Source organism: Mobula birostris, chromosome 4 (assembly GCF_030028105.1).
Source record: "Mobula birostris isolate sMobBir1 chromosome 4, sMobBir1.hap1, whole genome shotgun sequence".
Lineage (NCBI taxonomy): Eukaryota > Metazoa > Chordata > Chondrichthyes > Myliobatiformes > Myliobatidae > Mobula > Mobula birostris.
Window position 1 is genome coordinate 206,507,094 of NC_092373.1, and position 16,987 is coordinate 206,524,080.

The window sequence follows — 16,987 nt, forward strand, 5'->3', positions numbered from 1 at the left end:
TTCAATGCCCTTATAAAGTTTGCAGACATTTTTATTAACACGGAGTACTTATCGATCATGAGTGGGAAATTATTTTACAGCATTTAAAAACAAATATATTAACTATCAATAAAGTACAGAATATACACAATTTACCAATGTGCAATAATGTATGATATTGTACTGTGTGTGTTCTCCTGTTGTAGAGATGAATTGTTGAATATACTCACTACATTTGGTAGGAAAGGTTTTTTGCAACAATCCTTGTGACAGCAGAGTTAAATGAGTCTGTTCGAAAGGGTGCTCCACTACTGGACAATCAGGCATATCCTTTCCATGGCCTACTGACCACTCCACCACTAGCTCGAGTCCATGTTTTAGACAAGCAACACAGCTTTCCATAGCTGCTGCCTGGCCCACTCAGCTCCTCCAGCATCTGCAGATTGTGTCATGTTTGGTTTTTAGCCAAGGACTGATCCAGCCTTTTGGCATCACCAGCACCACTCCCCCAAAGTAAAGCCGCAGAGGCAGCTGTACATGCTGCAAAAGATCTCCAGCATCCCCTTCTTGTGGACAGCCTTGGTGTAGTCAAGTCTGGTGTCCAGGTACTCTTCCACCAACACAACCACTTCTCCCAAAATGTCCTCTTCATCCTAAAATCTCCCTGGTTTTGGCCACATTCAGCAGCAATTTCCCCCCAACCACTGCAGGAGACTCTGATCTTTACGTAGAGTGTGAACAGAAATGCAAACAGGTCAGTCCCGTCCCTTCCTCCTTCTCAGACAGAACTACCCAGCTGTACAAACTGGGGTCTATCTGTCAGCTAGTCAGTAATTCAGCTTCTCACATAGTGGCTGGATTGTATTTAAGGTGCGAGAAATCAAAAAAATGCGATTCTCAATGCCACCAGCATCATCCAGGTGGGAGTGAGTCCACTCTCACAGAAGGTTGGTAGGCAAAATGTCAAGGGTTTAATGAAGATCTCACCTGTAGTTCTAGGCAAGTCAGGACCAGCCTCTCCAACACTGAGGGCAATTTGTCTGTAGTCATTAAGTTCAGGTGGCATTTCCTTGGGTACAGACACCAAACACAAAAGTCATTCATAGCACTGGTATCTTATCCTGACTCAAGACTTGTAAAGGTGCTGCAAAATACCAGACAGCTGGCTCGCAGACCTTCAGTACCCTGGGGCTGATGCTGTCTGGTCCAGCAGCATTAGACTGGCAAAGAATGTAGATTAGTTGTGGGTGGAGAAATAACCTGGTGTCAACTGTGAAATGAAACTACACTAGGGCCTTGCCCTTAAGTGGAGATGTGCAGAGGTTCATAGCTACCAGAACATGGCTACACAGGTGGATAGGGTGATTAATATGCAAGACATCATTCAAAAGTCAGGAAGTTCTGTTGCAAAACCCTATAAAACTCATTAAGCCACATCTGGAATATTGCATGCAGTTCTGGATACCAGAGGGCATGCATTTAAGATGAGTGGGGAAAATTATAGATGTGAGAAGCAAGGTTTTAAATAACATGGTGGGTGCCTGGGACAGTGGCAGGTGGTAGTGGTAGACATTTAGATCAGCACATGAATGGGAGGAAATGGAAGGATAGACATTATGTAGGCAGAGATTAGTTGGCATTTGATTACTAAGTTGGTTTAGCACAACACTAGGCAAAACAGCCCATTCATGTGCCACACTGGTCTATGTTTGTGTAGGAGAATGGGTTGTCTGTAGCAGCACAATTAAAATCACTAGGCTTGCAGCACAGGTGAACTATTAAAGCATTGTTCTGAACACTCCAGGAGTATTGCAGTTCCAGACACCCACTTGCAAAGACTGGCATTGAGGGGATGCAACCCATATCTACTCCAGTCACAGGCTGAGGACTGAATTATCTCAATAGGCATAAAAAAAATCCAAGTATTCCCAGTGGGAAGGAGTAGTGGCAATTACCATTCATTCCCAGTTATCACAGGGCTTCCCTCCAATGCAATATTCCACTGTCAGCCTTCAGTGGCAGAGCTGCTGCCGTGGATTGGGCTACAGGCAGAGATGAACTGTCCTGATCCACGCAGGTACCCTGTGGCTGTATACAACTTACACCAGTGAACTCAGTCTGAAAGAGTTTGGAGTTTTATTGTCTTTACATATTTACAAGGCAGACAAGGCTGCAACCCACTCTCTCCAGAGGCCAAATACATGACTGCTGTAATCTGAGTGGCACCTGTGAGCTGACAGCAGTGACAAGAGAGCTGCCAGACACTGGTGAAGGAAGAGGCTCAGCAATGGGTCTTCCTCACCAAGGGGACCAGGTCCACGAAGACCAAACCCACTGGGACAACTTCGCAGGTCAGGTGGCTCCAGCAGCCAAAGGTCACAGGGGAGAGGCTTCTTCCCCACCTTTGTGTTTCTTCTTCTTTTTCTTTTTACCATCCAGAACCGGGACCTCTGGTGTCTCAGCCTCAAGAAGCTGGCGATGCTTTTTCTTGGCTGGAGTCTCCTGCACCCCATTTGTCACACTGTCCACTGTTGGTTCTTCCTCAATCTGCATCTCCACCTTCTTTTTCTTTTTCTTCTTCTTCACCAGCTCTGTGTCTCCAACCTGCAGGAAGTCCCAAGAGTGTTTGAGTTAGAAGACATGCAGGTCGTGCTCTCCGTTTTAACCCTCTACTCAGTCAGATCCTTACCTCATTCTCTATTTTAACCCTCTTCTCAGGCGGCTCCTGGTCCTCCTCAGCCAGCTCCCTCTCCGCTGCTGCAGCTTCCAGCGCTCGTTTCTCCCTCTTCTTCCTCCTTTTCTCTTTCTTCTCCATTTTACGTTTCAGTTGTGCTGTCACCTCCGCTGCCTGCAAGGAGACAACTGCTGGTGAGTACTGCTGTGGCAGGGAGGGCCAGGTAACACACACCAGCAGCCCTGGTGGAATCACCAAACCAAACAGACCCAATCGGATCAGTCTCATTAAATCAGTCTTTTCCCTCCAGTGTTAGTCAGGTGGGTAATGTCACATCACCTCCATCAGATCTGCCCAGGACAAGGCACACTAAACACACAGCTTGCTCTGACACCCACCTCAGCAGCAGCCTCCTTCATGACATCAATATTCTTGCGAGGAGCCTCTCCCGTTTCATAGAACGCCAGCCGCTCTTCAACCTGGTCTCGCAGCTTGTCTCCAAACACGTTAGTGGGGACCTCTGTGAAAAGTTAGACAAGTGTGATGGACTAACACCGGGAACCAAAGGAACCCTACACAGCACACCACTCTGCTCAGAAGGTAGCTGTCAACATTCACAGCAGTGAGATGCTGTTGACGAAAAATAGAGCATCACTGCAGCTGCCTGGAGTGGACCAGCAGACACCTCCCCACACCCACTCACCTGAGAAGCAGTCAATCCTGGAAGCAATCGTACATTTGTTAGCCAAGTAACGCGAGATACGGCCCTTGTTTTTAGCAGCTGCTCTGCCAATGAAGGTGGAGTGGAAGATCAGACCGTACTTGGGAGTGTTGCTCCTCGTCTTCAGGGCCCTGCAGTCCGCAAAAATGGAAGCAAAGGTTAAAACACAACTCCATTCACCACAAGGACCGGAACCCTCTGCCATACCAATGAGCAATTATTCCAACAATAGGTGAGCTGCTGAGACCCACATCTGGTCCTGAGCCTTAGGTAGTTGACAGCTCTCCCAGGGCTTCCAGCTTCCCGTGAACAAGAAGCATTTGATGGCTCTGGGCCTGATGCTGTTTTGGGGGGTGGGGGGAGGGGGGGGGGGGAGAAGAGAGAATAATCTCATCAAAATCCATTATTGAAAGGAGCAGAGCAGATGTGGAGGGAAATTTTTCCTGTAGTGGCACAGTCAGGACCAATGGGCACAGCCTCAGAACACAGGCGCTGCCTTAGAACAGATGAGGAATTTTTTTAGCCAGGGGGTAGTTAGTCTGAAATTCACTACCATTAACAGTTGTAGAGATCAAGTCACTGGCCATCGAAGGTTACAGGGAGATAGGAGAATGCGGTTGAGGACAACAAATCAGCCATGATGAAATGGGCTGATTCGCCTAATTTTGCTCCCAAGTCCAAAAGCATGGACAGTTTAGTTACTGTCTGAAGACTAGTGGGAGGTAGTAAATGGGCATGACAAGAGTGGCTGGGGTGATGGCAGAGGCAGAAAGATGAGATACTCAGACAGGCACATGAATGTGATGGAAATGTAAGTATATGGCTTGTTTGATCACTAATTTAACTGCTTCAGCACACTGTGCTGTACTGGTCTATGTTGTAATGGGTTACAGGGAACTGGTACTGACTAAATACCCCAAGAGTCAGCTGCACTATTCAGCCCATTGAGTATGTCATGGGAGAACACAGGGGACCACCACTTTAAAGATAACAATTAGAACAAGACTGGAGGAACGTGACAGAAAGACAAAATACCTGCCAAACCCCTGAACAGACATGCACACTGCACCATAATGAAGCAAAGTGGTGGCTGCTCAGAGCCTGGGGTCTGGTATCACACACACTGCGGACAGTGCATCAACAAGGACTCCCAGTCTGCTGCCATCATCACAGCCACCCTGCAGTTGTACCTGAACAGAGCTTTCTCTGCTCCCAGGATCTGTACTGTAGAGGCCGGGTATTTGGCCAGATTAGTCAGGCTGCCTGCGTGCGAGATCAGACGAGCTCCAACCTGCAGGGAGAAAACCACAACTTAAACTGCAAGCAAATACCAGAATCAGCTTTGTTCTTTTTATCAATTAATCTCCCTTAATTTTTGTCTGACGCCATCCATTTTAATTCCTTGCTATTTCTTTTTCTAGTTTAGAATTTATTTTCTGAGATTCAGCACCCTTCTCGTCCTTGCCACCGGAAGTCACGTGACTTACTGAACAAAAGAGCAGATTGTCTGCCCAGAAACTCTCACCCCAGGAATACTGACTGCTAGCACATTAGCATAGCAGCCGTTTAACAACTTTTACGTTCTCCCCATATATAGAGTAAGTGTTGTCATGGCCACAGATGGCACAGTGATTAGATTACCTTTATTTGTCACGTGTACATCAAAACACAGTGAATGCACTGCGACAGACTACACGTGACAAATAAAGGTAATCTAATCACTGTGCCATCTGTGGCCATGACAACACTTACTCTAAGTGAATCTGGGAATCTTCCCGCTCTATGACCAGGTGCTCTATGACCTGCTGGAGGCCTGACAGGAATATCCCAGCAGAGGCAAGCATATTTTGAGCACTAAGCTGCTGGGAGACAAAACACCAGACACTTACCACCTCTCCAATGAGCGTGGCCAGGTTCGGTGCCACCTGGTTCATCTTGGAACGCAGATATTCCTGGAGAGTTTTCCTGTATTCCGCAAGAGAGACCACTCTGTTTGAGAAGCTCTCGATGTTAATGAGATCAATGGGAGAGATATCCATTCCTGCAACAGGAGAGTAATTATAGACAGACATCTTGGAACCAGGACAACAAACCCAAGCTGTGCAACTACTGAAGTATAGGTAAATGCTTTAAATTAATGCCCTATGTTGAAAACATTAGGCCCCCTCCAGCACATGTGGTCGTGGTCACGTCAGGCAGTATATAGGAACATGCCGTTTGGCCCAACTGGTCTGTGCCATTCCCAGCCAAGCAGGTCCGAATTGCCAATGTTTAGCCCATATCCCTCTACGCTTGTCCTATCCATAACCAAACTGAACTGAATTGAAGCTGAAGGCACCTCATATTGTGGAGTTACCCAGCACCCTTATCATGGGGCAGAGGGGAACGACTAACCCAGGAGCAAATAACTAGCTGCTCCACAAATGGCAGAGCATTGCCTTTAGATTATCCCTTTTCCAGACCCCACCCCACAGTCTAGAGCCCATCACCCACTTACCCATGGAGCTGCGCGATGCATCCAGGATGGCCTGGGCCTTGGCACTATCCATCACAATCTCCTCCAGCGCCGGCAGACTCTCCTCGTTAAGCTCCTTCCTGTTTCCGATCAGCTTTGCCAACCGGCAGTAGGTGTAGTTTTCACCCACAATCTTGATGAGCTCTGGGAAATGGTAGCCATACCACTCTCTGCAAGGATGAGAGAATGTCAGGATATAGCAGAGCAGGCAATCCCCATCCTCAATGTGCAGCACAGCCTGCCAAAGCCAGCAATCTGTGTCTCCCTGACAACAATCCAGCCCAGGCCACAGGAAGAGCCGGACTGGGGTGTAACAGGGATCTTGCTCTGCCTCCCCTTCCTGTACAGGCTGTCCAAACGAGAGCAGAGCCTGTGGTAAGCTTGGAGAGATCCAGTACCTCAAAAGCTCCTGGTCACTCACCCCTACCTTTTCCCATGGGTGCCGGCAATTCAATACACATCCAACAATCAGGGCGGATGGATAGCACTTTTATTACATCAAACACCAGAGGACACGCGCTTAATGTTCGGGGGGGGGGGGGGGGGTGATCATGTTGGGCAAGTTTAAAGGCAATCTTTCTTTTTTGTTCCAAAGAGAAAAGCTTGGGCTCGCTCAACCTTTCAAAACATGCTCTCTAATACAGTCAGCACCCTGATAAATCTCCTGAACTCCCAACAGCTTCCACATCCTTCCTACAATGAGATTCTAAAATACGCTAATTATTGGCCAAGCCTGCGGGTACCTGACCCTCATGGAGAATTGCTGAATTACCTGACCCTCATGGAAAAAGTGTTTATGTCCTTGTCCAGTTGGTCCAACAGGCTGATGGACTGAATGATCATATTATCAACCCGATTGACATTGAACTTGACCTTGGCACGCGAGTAGCTGTGGCCCAACCCCAACTGGGCCTTGGCAGCGGAGAGTGCAGTCAGGCCCTGGATCAGGGAATGGAAATGCAGGCGGACACCTAGACCAAAACAGTGGAGAACCAGTGAATCAGGAGAGGTTAACACACCAACAGAAGACCCCTCACAACACCAACCAGGCAACAGGGAGACACTCTCACCCCATTATCTAATGGCCTAACAGATTGGCATTATGCACTCAGGGTGGCAAGATCAGGCAGATAGAGTAAGCACGGTACACACCCTTCAGCCCAAGATCTTGTACTAATCATTAAACTTACTGCAAGATCAATCTCTTCACTCCCACACAGCCTCGATTTTTCTATCCATGTGCCTTTCCAAGTCTCTAATCATCTCTAATGTATTTGCCTCTACCATCACCCCTGGCAGGGCATTCCAGATACTCTGCTATCACCCTTCTGCTCCTCTAATCACATTAAAATTATGCCCCATTACATCCTGCTGTCTATTATGCCTCTTATCTTGTTTCATCAGGTGACTCACCACGAAGTATCTCGGCCACCACCCCTCCTGCTTGGCACTGGATGCCAAGCTCTTCCTGGATGGCCGCTCCCAGCTTCTGATCGCCCACGCCAAGCATCACCTTCCTTTTCTTGCTGGAAGCCGGCATGTTGGTCTCCAACAGCAGCCTCATGTCCTCATGAACGATACCTGGGAGGGAGCAAGTTGCAGTTTGAGGGGAGCAGAGCTGGAGTAGGGGAGGGAGATGCGTTGCTCGCTGCAGTGCTCAGTCTCACTGGTTCACTTCACTGGAAGTCAGTGGATTGACAGATTTGATTAATGAGTCATCATCGCACTGAGGAATGCCCAATGCCAGTCCCCACGAACTCTCCACCCCAGACCAAGCATTGAAAGCAACTCAGCCAGCCAGGAAAAGTCACTGCAAACTGAGAGCTGCTGCAACCAATTACCAGCCAAACAAACTGTACTCCTACACCCCTCCTCACCCAGCTTGCTGCTAGTCACTCTACAGCTGAACTCGATACTTGGAATATTATCAAGACAAAATACTGGAGTAACTTGAGCAGGCCAGGCAGCATCTATAGAAAAGTCGTCGACATTTCTGGCTGAGACCCTTCAGCAGAACTAGAGAAGATGGGTGGGGGGGGGGGGGGGAAGAAACACAAGGTGATGGGTGAAACCTGAAGGGTTCACCAAGTTGATTGGTGAAAGAGACACAAGGCTGGAGAAGGGGGAGTCTGATAGGAGAGGACAGAAGGCATGAAAGAAAGAGGGGTGGGGCACCAGAGGCAAGTGATGGGCAGGCAGACAAGGGGAGAGGGAATGGTCAAGGTTGGGATTGGGAACTACCAGAAGTTCGAGAAATCGATGTTCATGCCATCGTGTGGCCTGACAGTGATGGATGGACATATCAGAAGGGGAATAGGAAGTGGAATTAAAATGGGTGTCCACCCGGAGATCCTGCTTTTATTGGGCAGACAGTGTAGGTGCTCAGCGAAGCAGTCTCATTAATATACAGAGGCCACACTGGGAGCAGAGTGTATGACCAACAGACTCGCAGGTGAAGTGTTGCCTCACTTGGAAAGACTGGGGCCCTGAATGGTAGTGAGGGAGGAGACGACGTAGGGGCAGGTGTAGCATTTGTTCCACATGTAAGGATAAGTGCTGGGGGAGATCAGTGGGGAGGGATGAATAGACAAGGGTGTCACTTAGGGAGTGATCCCTATGGAAAGCAGGTGATGTGTGTGTGGGGAGGGAGAAGAGATGTACAACAGAAAGTGCTTTGATTCCCAACATCTGCAGATTTTTTTTTAATTTGTGACATTAAGTATTATGTTTATTCTGCTCAGGATAAGAATAACACTGAGTGAGCTAAATGTACAAGTGCACTACTTCTTTTCCATAGAAGCTACCTGACCTACCGAGTCCCTCCGGAATTTTGTGTTGCATGGATTGCCACAACACCCACACCTTGGGAATAAATCAGAAGCCTGGATATCAAACCCTTGACATGTTGGGAGGTCTGTTCACATGGGGACTTGTTTGCTGTTGTGCTCTGCTGAACATGGTGTGGTGGGCATGTCATGTTGGCATGGCGACACCTGCTGGCTACACCCCTGGGTGGATTGGCTGTTGATGTACATGCCAGGGGATATAAGCACATGTTGGAGATAGTGAGCAGCTCACTCACTGGAGTTAACCCATTACCGCATTTGAAACACTCACCTTCAGAAACAGCATTGATGTTCTCCAGGGCACTCTGCGCAGATTTAAACGGCGAGAACGCCACCAGTTTAACTATGTTGTTGAACTTCCCAATGGACACAATGCCCTCCTCCACCTGTCAGGCAGAAACTACATGATAGGTACACCATGGCCATAGAAACAGAAAACCTACAGCACAATACAGGTACTTCAGCCCACAAAGCTGTGCCAAACATGTCCACATGTCTTTACCTTAAAAATTACCTAGGCTTATACATAGCCCTCTATTTTTCTAAGCTCCATGTACCTATCCAGGAGTCTCTTAAAAGACCCTATCGTATCTGCCTCCACCACTGCTGCCGGCAGCCCATTCCATGCACTCACCACTCTCTGCATAAAAAGAATTTACCCCAACATCTCTTCAGTACCTACTTCCAAGCATTAAAACTATGCCATCTCGTGCTAGCCGTTTCACCCCTGGAAAAAAGCCTCTATCCACACAATCAATGCCTCTCATTATCTTATACACCTCTATCAGGTCACCTCTCATCCTCTGTCGCTCCAAGGAGAAAAAGCCAAATTCACTCAACCTGTTTTCACAAGGCATGCTCTCCAAACCAGGCAACATCCTTGTAAATCTCCTCTGCACCCTTTCTATGGCTTCCACATCCTTCCTGTAGTGAGGTGACCATGTTCAAAGAGCTCAACAATTCAGAAATAAAATCCAACATTAGCTCATTCCCACACAGATCCCATGAGCCAAAATGTGACCCCAACCCAGTGAAACCTAAAGTTTAAAGTAAACTTATTTTTATAGTATGTAATTAAAATACAAAAACACAACAGAATCAATGAAGAAGCACACACAAGATAGACAATCAAAAGATAAATTGTACATCTTCATCACTTTTTCAGTAATTTTACGCTTTTGCATTTCTGCCTCCAAATTTCACGACATATTAAATCTGTAACTAAGTCGGATTTACGTTTTAAGCATCAAAAACCGGATTGCAATGTTAATATTGAACACAGCAGTCTGACGCCGCAAGCCTAAAATGGACGTAAACAAAATATAACGGGTATAGCACATATAAAGGGGATGGAAGTTCCCAAAGAGCATGAAGCTGAGACATAAAGGAAATTAGTAAGCGGGTAAGTGTGTACGTGACGAGAACATCCGCCAAGTTTGGCGGCACGTCCGGACGAGAAACGAAAGGGTCAGGAGGAATTCAGCGTGCGTACTGCGGGAGAGGGCGGCCTGTAGTCCAGGCCCCACACGTGGTGGCTGCGGCCCTGGTGGGGGGGAGGGGAGAGATGCCTGCAGGCCGGCCGATCGATAGCGATATCCTCACCTGAGGCAGCAGCAGGCCGATCTCCTCCACCTCCTTCACCGCCAGCAGCGCGTAGCCGGCGGCGTGCTCGAACAACACATGCAGCAGCACCTGCAGGGTGGCAGAAACAGCGTCAGGGGGCGGCCACGCACTTGACCCCGGAGACCCCAGCTGGCCGCGCCGCTCCTCACTCCCCCCCAACCCCTCCCCACAGCCCGAGGCCTAACCCGGCCCGCGCTCGCCTCTCCCATGCCCGACTCCCTCACGGCGCCATGACCCAGGCCTGCTCACCATGACGCCGCCACACTCAACAACCTCCCGCTCCGACTGAGGCTCGGCACCGCGTGACGCAGCATCTTATACCGGCCCACCTCGTACCAAAGCGGGCTCTGACTGGCTGCCCAACACAGGCTAATTAGCATAGAGTAGGCGGCTGAGCGGGACTTTCAAACGCCGCGCTCTGGATGGATCCCGCGCAACCGGGTGGGGGCGGGGTGGCGCCTGAAGACGGACCGGTAGTTCAGCTATATCTGACAGGCAGATATTATGCGTTCTTATATATCTAAACAGATGGTCCAAAACATCCAGTAGTTAGTGTTCAGGTGTAATTTTATAGAACATAGAACAGTATAGCACGGTACAGGCCCTTCGGCCCACAATGTTGTGCCGACCCTCAAACCCTGCCTCCCATATAAGCCCCCACCTTAAATTCCTCCATATACCTGTCTAGTAGTCTCTTAAACTTCACTAGTGTATCTGCCTCCACCACTGACTCAGGCAGCGCATTCCACGCACCAACCACTCTCCGAGTAAAAAACCTTCCTCTAATATCCCCCTTGAACTTCCCACCCCTTACCTTAAAGCCATGTCCTCTTGTATTGAGCAGTGGTGCCCTGGGGAAGAGGCGCTGGCTGTCCACTCTATCCAATCCTCTTATTATCTTGTACACCTCTACCATGTCTCCTCTCATCCTCCTCCTCTCCAAAGAGTAAAGCCTTAGTTCCCTTAATCTCTGATCATAATGCATAATGATCATATAAGACCTTCTTTTGCAAAAAGGCAAAAACACAATATTTGAGGCAGCATCCTGAACCTTTCATTGAAGCAGCAGTGGCTGGAAAACCCATGGGAGTCAGAAGTCAGGAAAAGAGGGTGAGGCTTTCATTCGGCAATATCCATCTATCAGGGCAGTATGTTTAAAAATTTAAAAGATTCAAGATTAGTTTTACAGTATTTGTCAAATGTACATTGAAACATACGGTGAAATGCATTGTTTCTATCAAATCAAATTGGCAAAGATTGTGCTGGGCAGCCCGCAAACGTTGCCACCCCCCCCCTCGGGCGCCAGGATAACTTGCCCATAACAACAAACCATGCATTTTTGGAATGTGGAAGGAAACCCACACCATCATGGGGAGAACATACAATCTCCTTACAGAACTCCAATCTTACAGCTGTCACTATAATAGCATTATATTAACTGTACTGCCCCCTCCCAGAAAGGTAATAACTATTAACACCATAAAATGAAAGAGGCATGCAAACATTGACCTTAAGGAAGTTTCTCTCACAGCTGACCATAAATTGATTGAGTTAAAGTGCTAGTGATCTATGAAAAACCTCCAGATCCTGAAGGAAGCTTTAAGTATAAAAGAAGATGGGCTGAAATTTGGGGAAGCCAGTAATGTTGGCAAATCCACAAGTTCACTTTATTTCCTACAGCTTAGCACATCAGTGAAATTAGCAATACAGTAAAGAGGGGCAAACTGTAAAATATGGCATTGATCACAATAAGCTGGCTGTACTGACCCTACAGTTTAATAGCTACCTTGATCTTAACTTGTAGAGCAGTCAGATAAGGGTATGGATCTATAGTTGAGACTACAGAACATTGTAGATCTGTGTGACAACTACCTTAGTTAACTGCCATCTACAGCAGGGTTTCACAACTTCTTTTATGCCATGGAGTCCTACCATTAATCAAGGGGTCCATGGACCCTAGGACTCTACAGAAATGTGGATACTTGCAGTGCTCAAGGTAGGACGACAGGTTCTGTGGGGTAAGGTCTTCGGCTACCACCTTTTAAATGCTTCCTCCCTTAAATTTTGTGTAAATCTTGATTTCTCCACCAGTTGAAATCCCATTCTGTCTTACTGCTACATCAGTGAAAGAATCACATATACAAAAGAGCTTCCAAATTATGAAATTCCATTGAAGCTCATTATAAACACCTAAAGTGACTCAGTGTACTTTAGAATGACTCACAGCTTCCAGGGTGCCCTGCAGCAGAATCCATATGTTGCAAGTGACAATATGAGTATCCTTTTAAATAACACAGTTGGAGAGCCATCATTGTTCTTAAAATCTTGTTGGCTTGTGAGTGACCACTGACAGTTCAGTTTGGAAGAACATCATTAAATTTCACCTAGCAACACTAGAAAAACAGTATCATTTTATGCTATTGTGACATTATTAAATACAGGTCCAATGCCAGAAACAACTCATCCAGACATGCACACCTCATGTTGGAGAGGTTTTCTGCAGCGAACCAAAATCGACGAATAGTCATTTGCACACTACACTTCATGCATTACATTTTCATGACCCTGAAATAAACAATGCTGTTTTAAATGATGTGTTACTAAACAATTGTTCAAGATCAATTCATGGATAATTCATGGTGAAAGAGTTGAGAAGCACTTCACTATTTATTCCAGACAAGTTCTTGTAGCTAGATTATGTTCAAAGTTTCAGCTGACTAGTAAGAAAAGACTTGACGTGGTTGCTATCATTTTAGCCTTAGAGTTGGGCAAAGAAGTACGCCCTGATTATGTACTGAGGTGCTCTGATTCATTCTCGGTCTTGACATCTATTAAAACAGGTATTTCAAATTGTAGCAACACACACAAAATACTGGAGGAACTCAGCAGACCAGGCAGCATCTATGGAAAAGTGTGAACAGTCGGCATTTCAGGCCAAGACCCTTCTTCAGGATTTCAAACTGTAGGCCAGATATTCTTCCTGAGAGGGTCTAGGCGTGTGTAGACATTTCATAACAGGTCCTGCCCATGTTGGGGTTGAATGAAAGGTGGCAGACATTCTAGCCAAGCAATCACTTACTATTAGGGATTCCAATGCAGTGGTGTCTTTGCCAAAGGGGGAGATGATAATTAAAAAACCCATTCAATCTCTGTGGCAGCAAAGCTGGGACAATGAAAAAGAAGGACAGAATTTATATAAAACTGAGAGGGTGGTGGGACCTCAACTGGATATGGGTACAAGACGGGGGATGAAGTTATACTTGCACGTTTGTGTATTGGACATAACAGGTTGAATTAACCTTGTTCAGAATTAATATACATGATACGGACATTTGTAGGGAGTGCACTTGTGTAGAAATGGTGCAACGTATATTGTTTGAACGCAGGTCCTCCAAGGAGCAGAGGAACCATCTAATTGTGAAATTGAGATCTTTGGGACAGATCCGGTTTAACAGGGAAATTTTGTTAGAGTATCACTGCCATCGGAATGTATATAAGTACATATCTGACTATCTTATTGTAGGCCCATCAAGTCTGCTCTGCCATTCAATCATGGGTTGATCTAATTCTTCCAGTCATCCCCACTCCCCTGCCTTCTCCCCATACCCTTTGATGCCCTGGCTAATCAAGAACCTATCTATCTCTGCCTTAAATACACCCAATGACTTGGCCTCCACAGCCACTCATGGCAACAAATTCCACAGATCTACCACCCTCTGACTAAAGTAATTTCTCCACAGCTCTGTTCTAAATGGACGTTCTTCAATCCTGAAGTTGTGCCCTCTTGTCCTAGACTCCCCTATCATGGGAAATAACTTTGCCATATCTAATCTGTTCAGGCCTTTTAACATTCGGAATGTTTCTAAGAGATCTCCCCTCATTCTCCTGAACTCCAGGGAATACAGCCCAAGAGCTGCCAGACGTTCCTCATACGGTAACCCTTTCATTGCAGGAATCATTCTTGTGAATCTTCTCTGAACCCTTTCCAATGTCAGTGTATCCTTTCTAAAATAAGGAGCCCAAAACTGCACACAAGGAGAGATGTTATGGATGTGATGGGAGGTGAGGACCTCGATACAATAGCTATCACTAAACAAGTAGTGCTAAGCAAACTTGTGGGCCTGAAGACAGACAAGTCTTCTGGTCATGATGGAATGCATGCCAGGGTACTGACAGAAATGGCAGAAGTTATAGTAGAGGCTTCAGTGATAATTTAACAAAATTATCTGGACTCTGGGCAGGTCCCAGAAGATCGGAAGATGGCAAATGTCACACCACTGTTCAAAAATAGATCTAGGCAAAAATTAGGTGACTATAGGCCTGTTAGTTTAACAACTGCGGTTGGGAAAATGCTTAAAGCTATCATTAAAGAAGAAATAGCGAGGCATCAGGCAGACACAGCATGGACTTAGCGAAGGTAGGCCCTGTTTTACAAACTTACTGGAGCTCTTTGAGGATATAATGAGCGCAGTGGATAGAGGGGAACTGATGGGCATTATTTACTTGGATTTCCAGAATGCATTCGATAAGGTGCCACATAAAAGACTTATCCATAAGATAAGGATGCATAGAGTTGAGGGTGATGTATTAGCATGGATAGTAGATTGGTTAACCAATGGAAAGCAGTGGTGAGCGGTATGCCACAGGGGTCAGTGCTGGGCCTGCAGCTGTCCACAATATACATTAACAATCTGGAAGAGGGGACACGAATGTAGTGTATCTAAGTTTGCTGATGACACTAAATTGAGTCGAAAAGCAAATTGTGCAGAGGATATAGAGAGTCTGCAGAGAGATGTAGATGGCTTAAGTGAGTGGGCAAGGGTCTGACAGATGGAGTACAATGTTAGTAAATGCGATGTCGTCCACTTTGGAAGGAAAAATGAAAGCACAGATTATTAATTAAATGGTAATAAATTGCAGCATGCTGCTGTGCAGAGGGACTTGGGAGTGCTTGTACATGAATCACTAAAGGTTGGGTTGCAGGTGCAGCAGGCTATCAAGAAGGCAAATGGAACGTTGGCCTTCATTGTTAGAGGGATTGAATTCAAGAGCAGCGAGGTTATGCTGCAACTATACAGGGTACTGGTGAGGCCATACTTGGAGTACTGCATGCAATTCTGGTCTCTTTACCAGAAGGATATACTGGCTTTGGAAGTGGTGCAGAGGAGGTTCTAGAGATGAGGGGGTTAGACTATGAGGAGAGATTGAGTCACCTCGGACTGTACTGGCTGGAATTCAGAAGAATGAGAGATCTTAGAGAAACATATAAATTATGAAAGGGATAGACAAGATAGAGGCAGGAAAGGTGCTTCCACTGGTAGTGAGACTAGAACTACAGGGAATAGATTTAGGACGGCGATGAGGAGGAACTGCTTTTCCCAGAGAGCAGTGAATCTGTGGAATTCTCTGCCCAATGAAGCAGTGGAGCGTTCCTCAGTAAATATATCTAAGACAAGTTGGAATAGATTTTTGCATAGTAGGGGAATTGAAGGTTATGGGGAAAAGGCAGGTAGGTTGAGATGACCAGATCATCCAGGATCTTATTGAATAGCGGAGCAGGCTTGATGGGCCAGATGGCCGACTCCTGCTCCAATTTCTTATGTTCTTATGACACCCCTCTATGCTGAGGCTGTGTCCTCTGGTCCTTGACTCTCTTACCGAAGGAAACATCCTCTCCATGTCCACACTATCAGGACCTTTCTTTTTTTTTTTGCGTATGCCTGCGTGCGTGTGAGTCTGTGTGTGTGCGTGCGTGCATCTGTGATGATGTCTTTTTCATGGCTTTTACAAGGCGCGGAGCAAGAGAGAGAGACTGTGTGGCGCGCCACCCCTCACACAGATATTTTTCGCAGTATTTCTCCCTTTGTTTTACGAGGTTGAGTTGCGACCTCGACGCTCAACCCGGCACGGATGGAAAGCGTACTCGGGAGTGGACCCGACTAGTTTCGAACCCGGCAACCTCCGCTCCCGGGTCCAGTGCCAATGCCACCAGACGGCCCCTATCAAGGCCTTTCAACATTCAATAGGTTTTAATTAGGTCACACCTTATTCTTCTAAATTCCAAAGAATACAGTCCCAGAGCTCTTCATGTGACAAGCCTTTCAGTCCCAGAATCATTTTCATGAACCTTCTTTGAACCCTCTCCAGTTTAGTCATAGTCAGTCATACTTTATTAATCCCGGGGGAAATTGGTTTTCGTTACAGTTGCTCCATAAATAATAAATAGTAATAGAACCATAAATAGTTAAATAGTAATATGTAATTTATGCCAATAAATTATGAAATAAGTCCAGGACCAACCTATTGGCTCAGGGTGTCTGACCCTCCAAGGGAGGAGTTGTAAAGTTTGATGGCCACAGGCAGGAATGACTTCCTATGACGCTCTGTGTTGCATCTCGGTGGAATGAGTCTCTGGCTGAATGTACTCCTGTGCCCACCCTGTACATTATGGAGTGGATGGGAGACATTGACCAAGATGGCATGCAACTTGGACAGCATCCTCTTTTCAGACACCACCGTGAGACAGTCCAGTTCCATCCCCACAACATCACTGGCCTTACGAATGAGTTTGTTGATTCTGTTGGTGTCTGCTACCCTCAGCCTGCTGCCCCAGCACGCAACAGCGAACA

General features: G+C 46.7%; 1 protein-coding gene and 2 non-coding genes across 3 annotated transcripts; all 3 read right to left on the minus strand.

The window, feature by feature from the left end:
- Positions 1-2,098: 2,098 nt before the first annotated feature.
- Positions 2,099-10,691, minus strand: nop56 (NOP56 ribonucleoprotein homolog). The gene is made up of 12 exons (XM_072256838.1): positions 10,608-10,691; positions 10,338-10,427; positions 9,007-9,121; positions 7,303-7,470; positions 6,662-6,860; positions 5,872-6,059; positions 5,264-5,415; positions 4,565-4,665; positions 3,357-3,505; positions 3,052-3,173; positions 2,669-2,827; positions 2,099-2,583 (listed from the first exon to the last, which is right to left on the minus strand). Exons 1-12 carry the CDS (start codon positions 10,608-10,610, stop codon positions 2,356-2,358), a joined length of 1,674 nt encoding a protein of 557 aa, XP_072112939.1. The 5' UTR covers positions 10,611-10,691; the 3' UTR covers positions 2,099-2,355.
- Positions 2,929-2,997, minus strand: LOC140197136 (small nucleolar RNA SNORD57). The gene has a single exon (XR_011885855.1). It is a non-coding gene; the product is annotated as a small nucleolar RNA SNORD57 (small nucleolar RNA).
- On the minus strand, positions 6,145-6,281 carry LOC140197140 (small nucleolar RNA SNORA51). The gene has a single exon (XR_011885859.1). It is a non-coding gene; the product is annotated as a small nucleolar RNA SNORA51 (small nucleolar RNA).
- Positions 10,692-16,987: the final 6,296 nt, after the last annotated feature.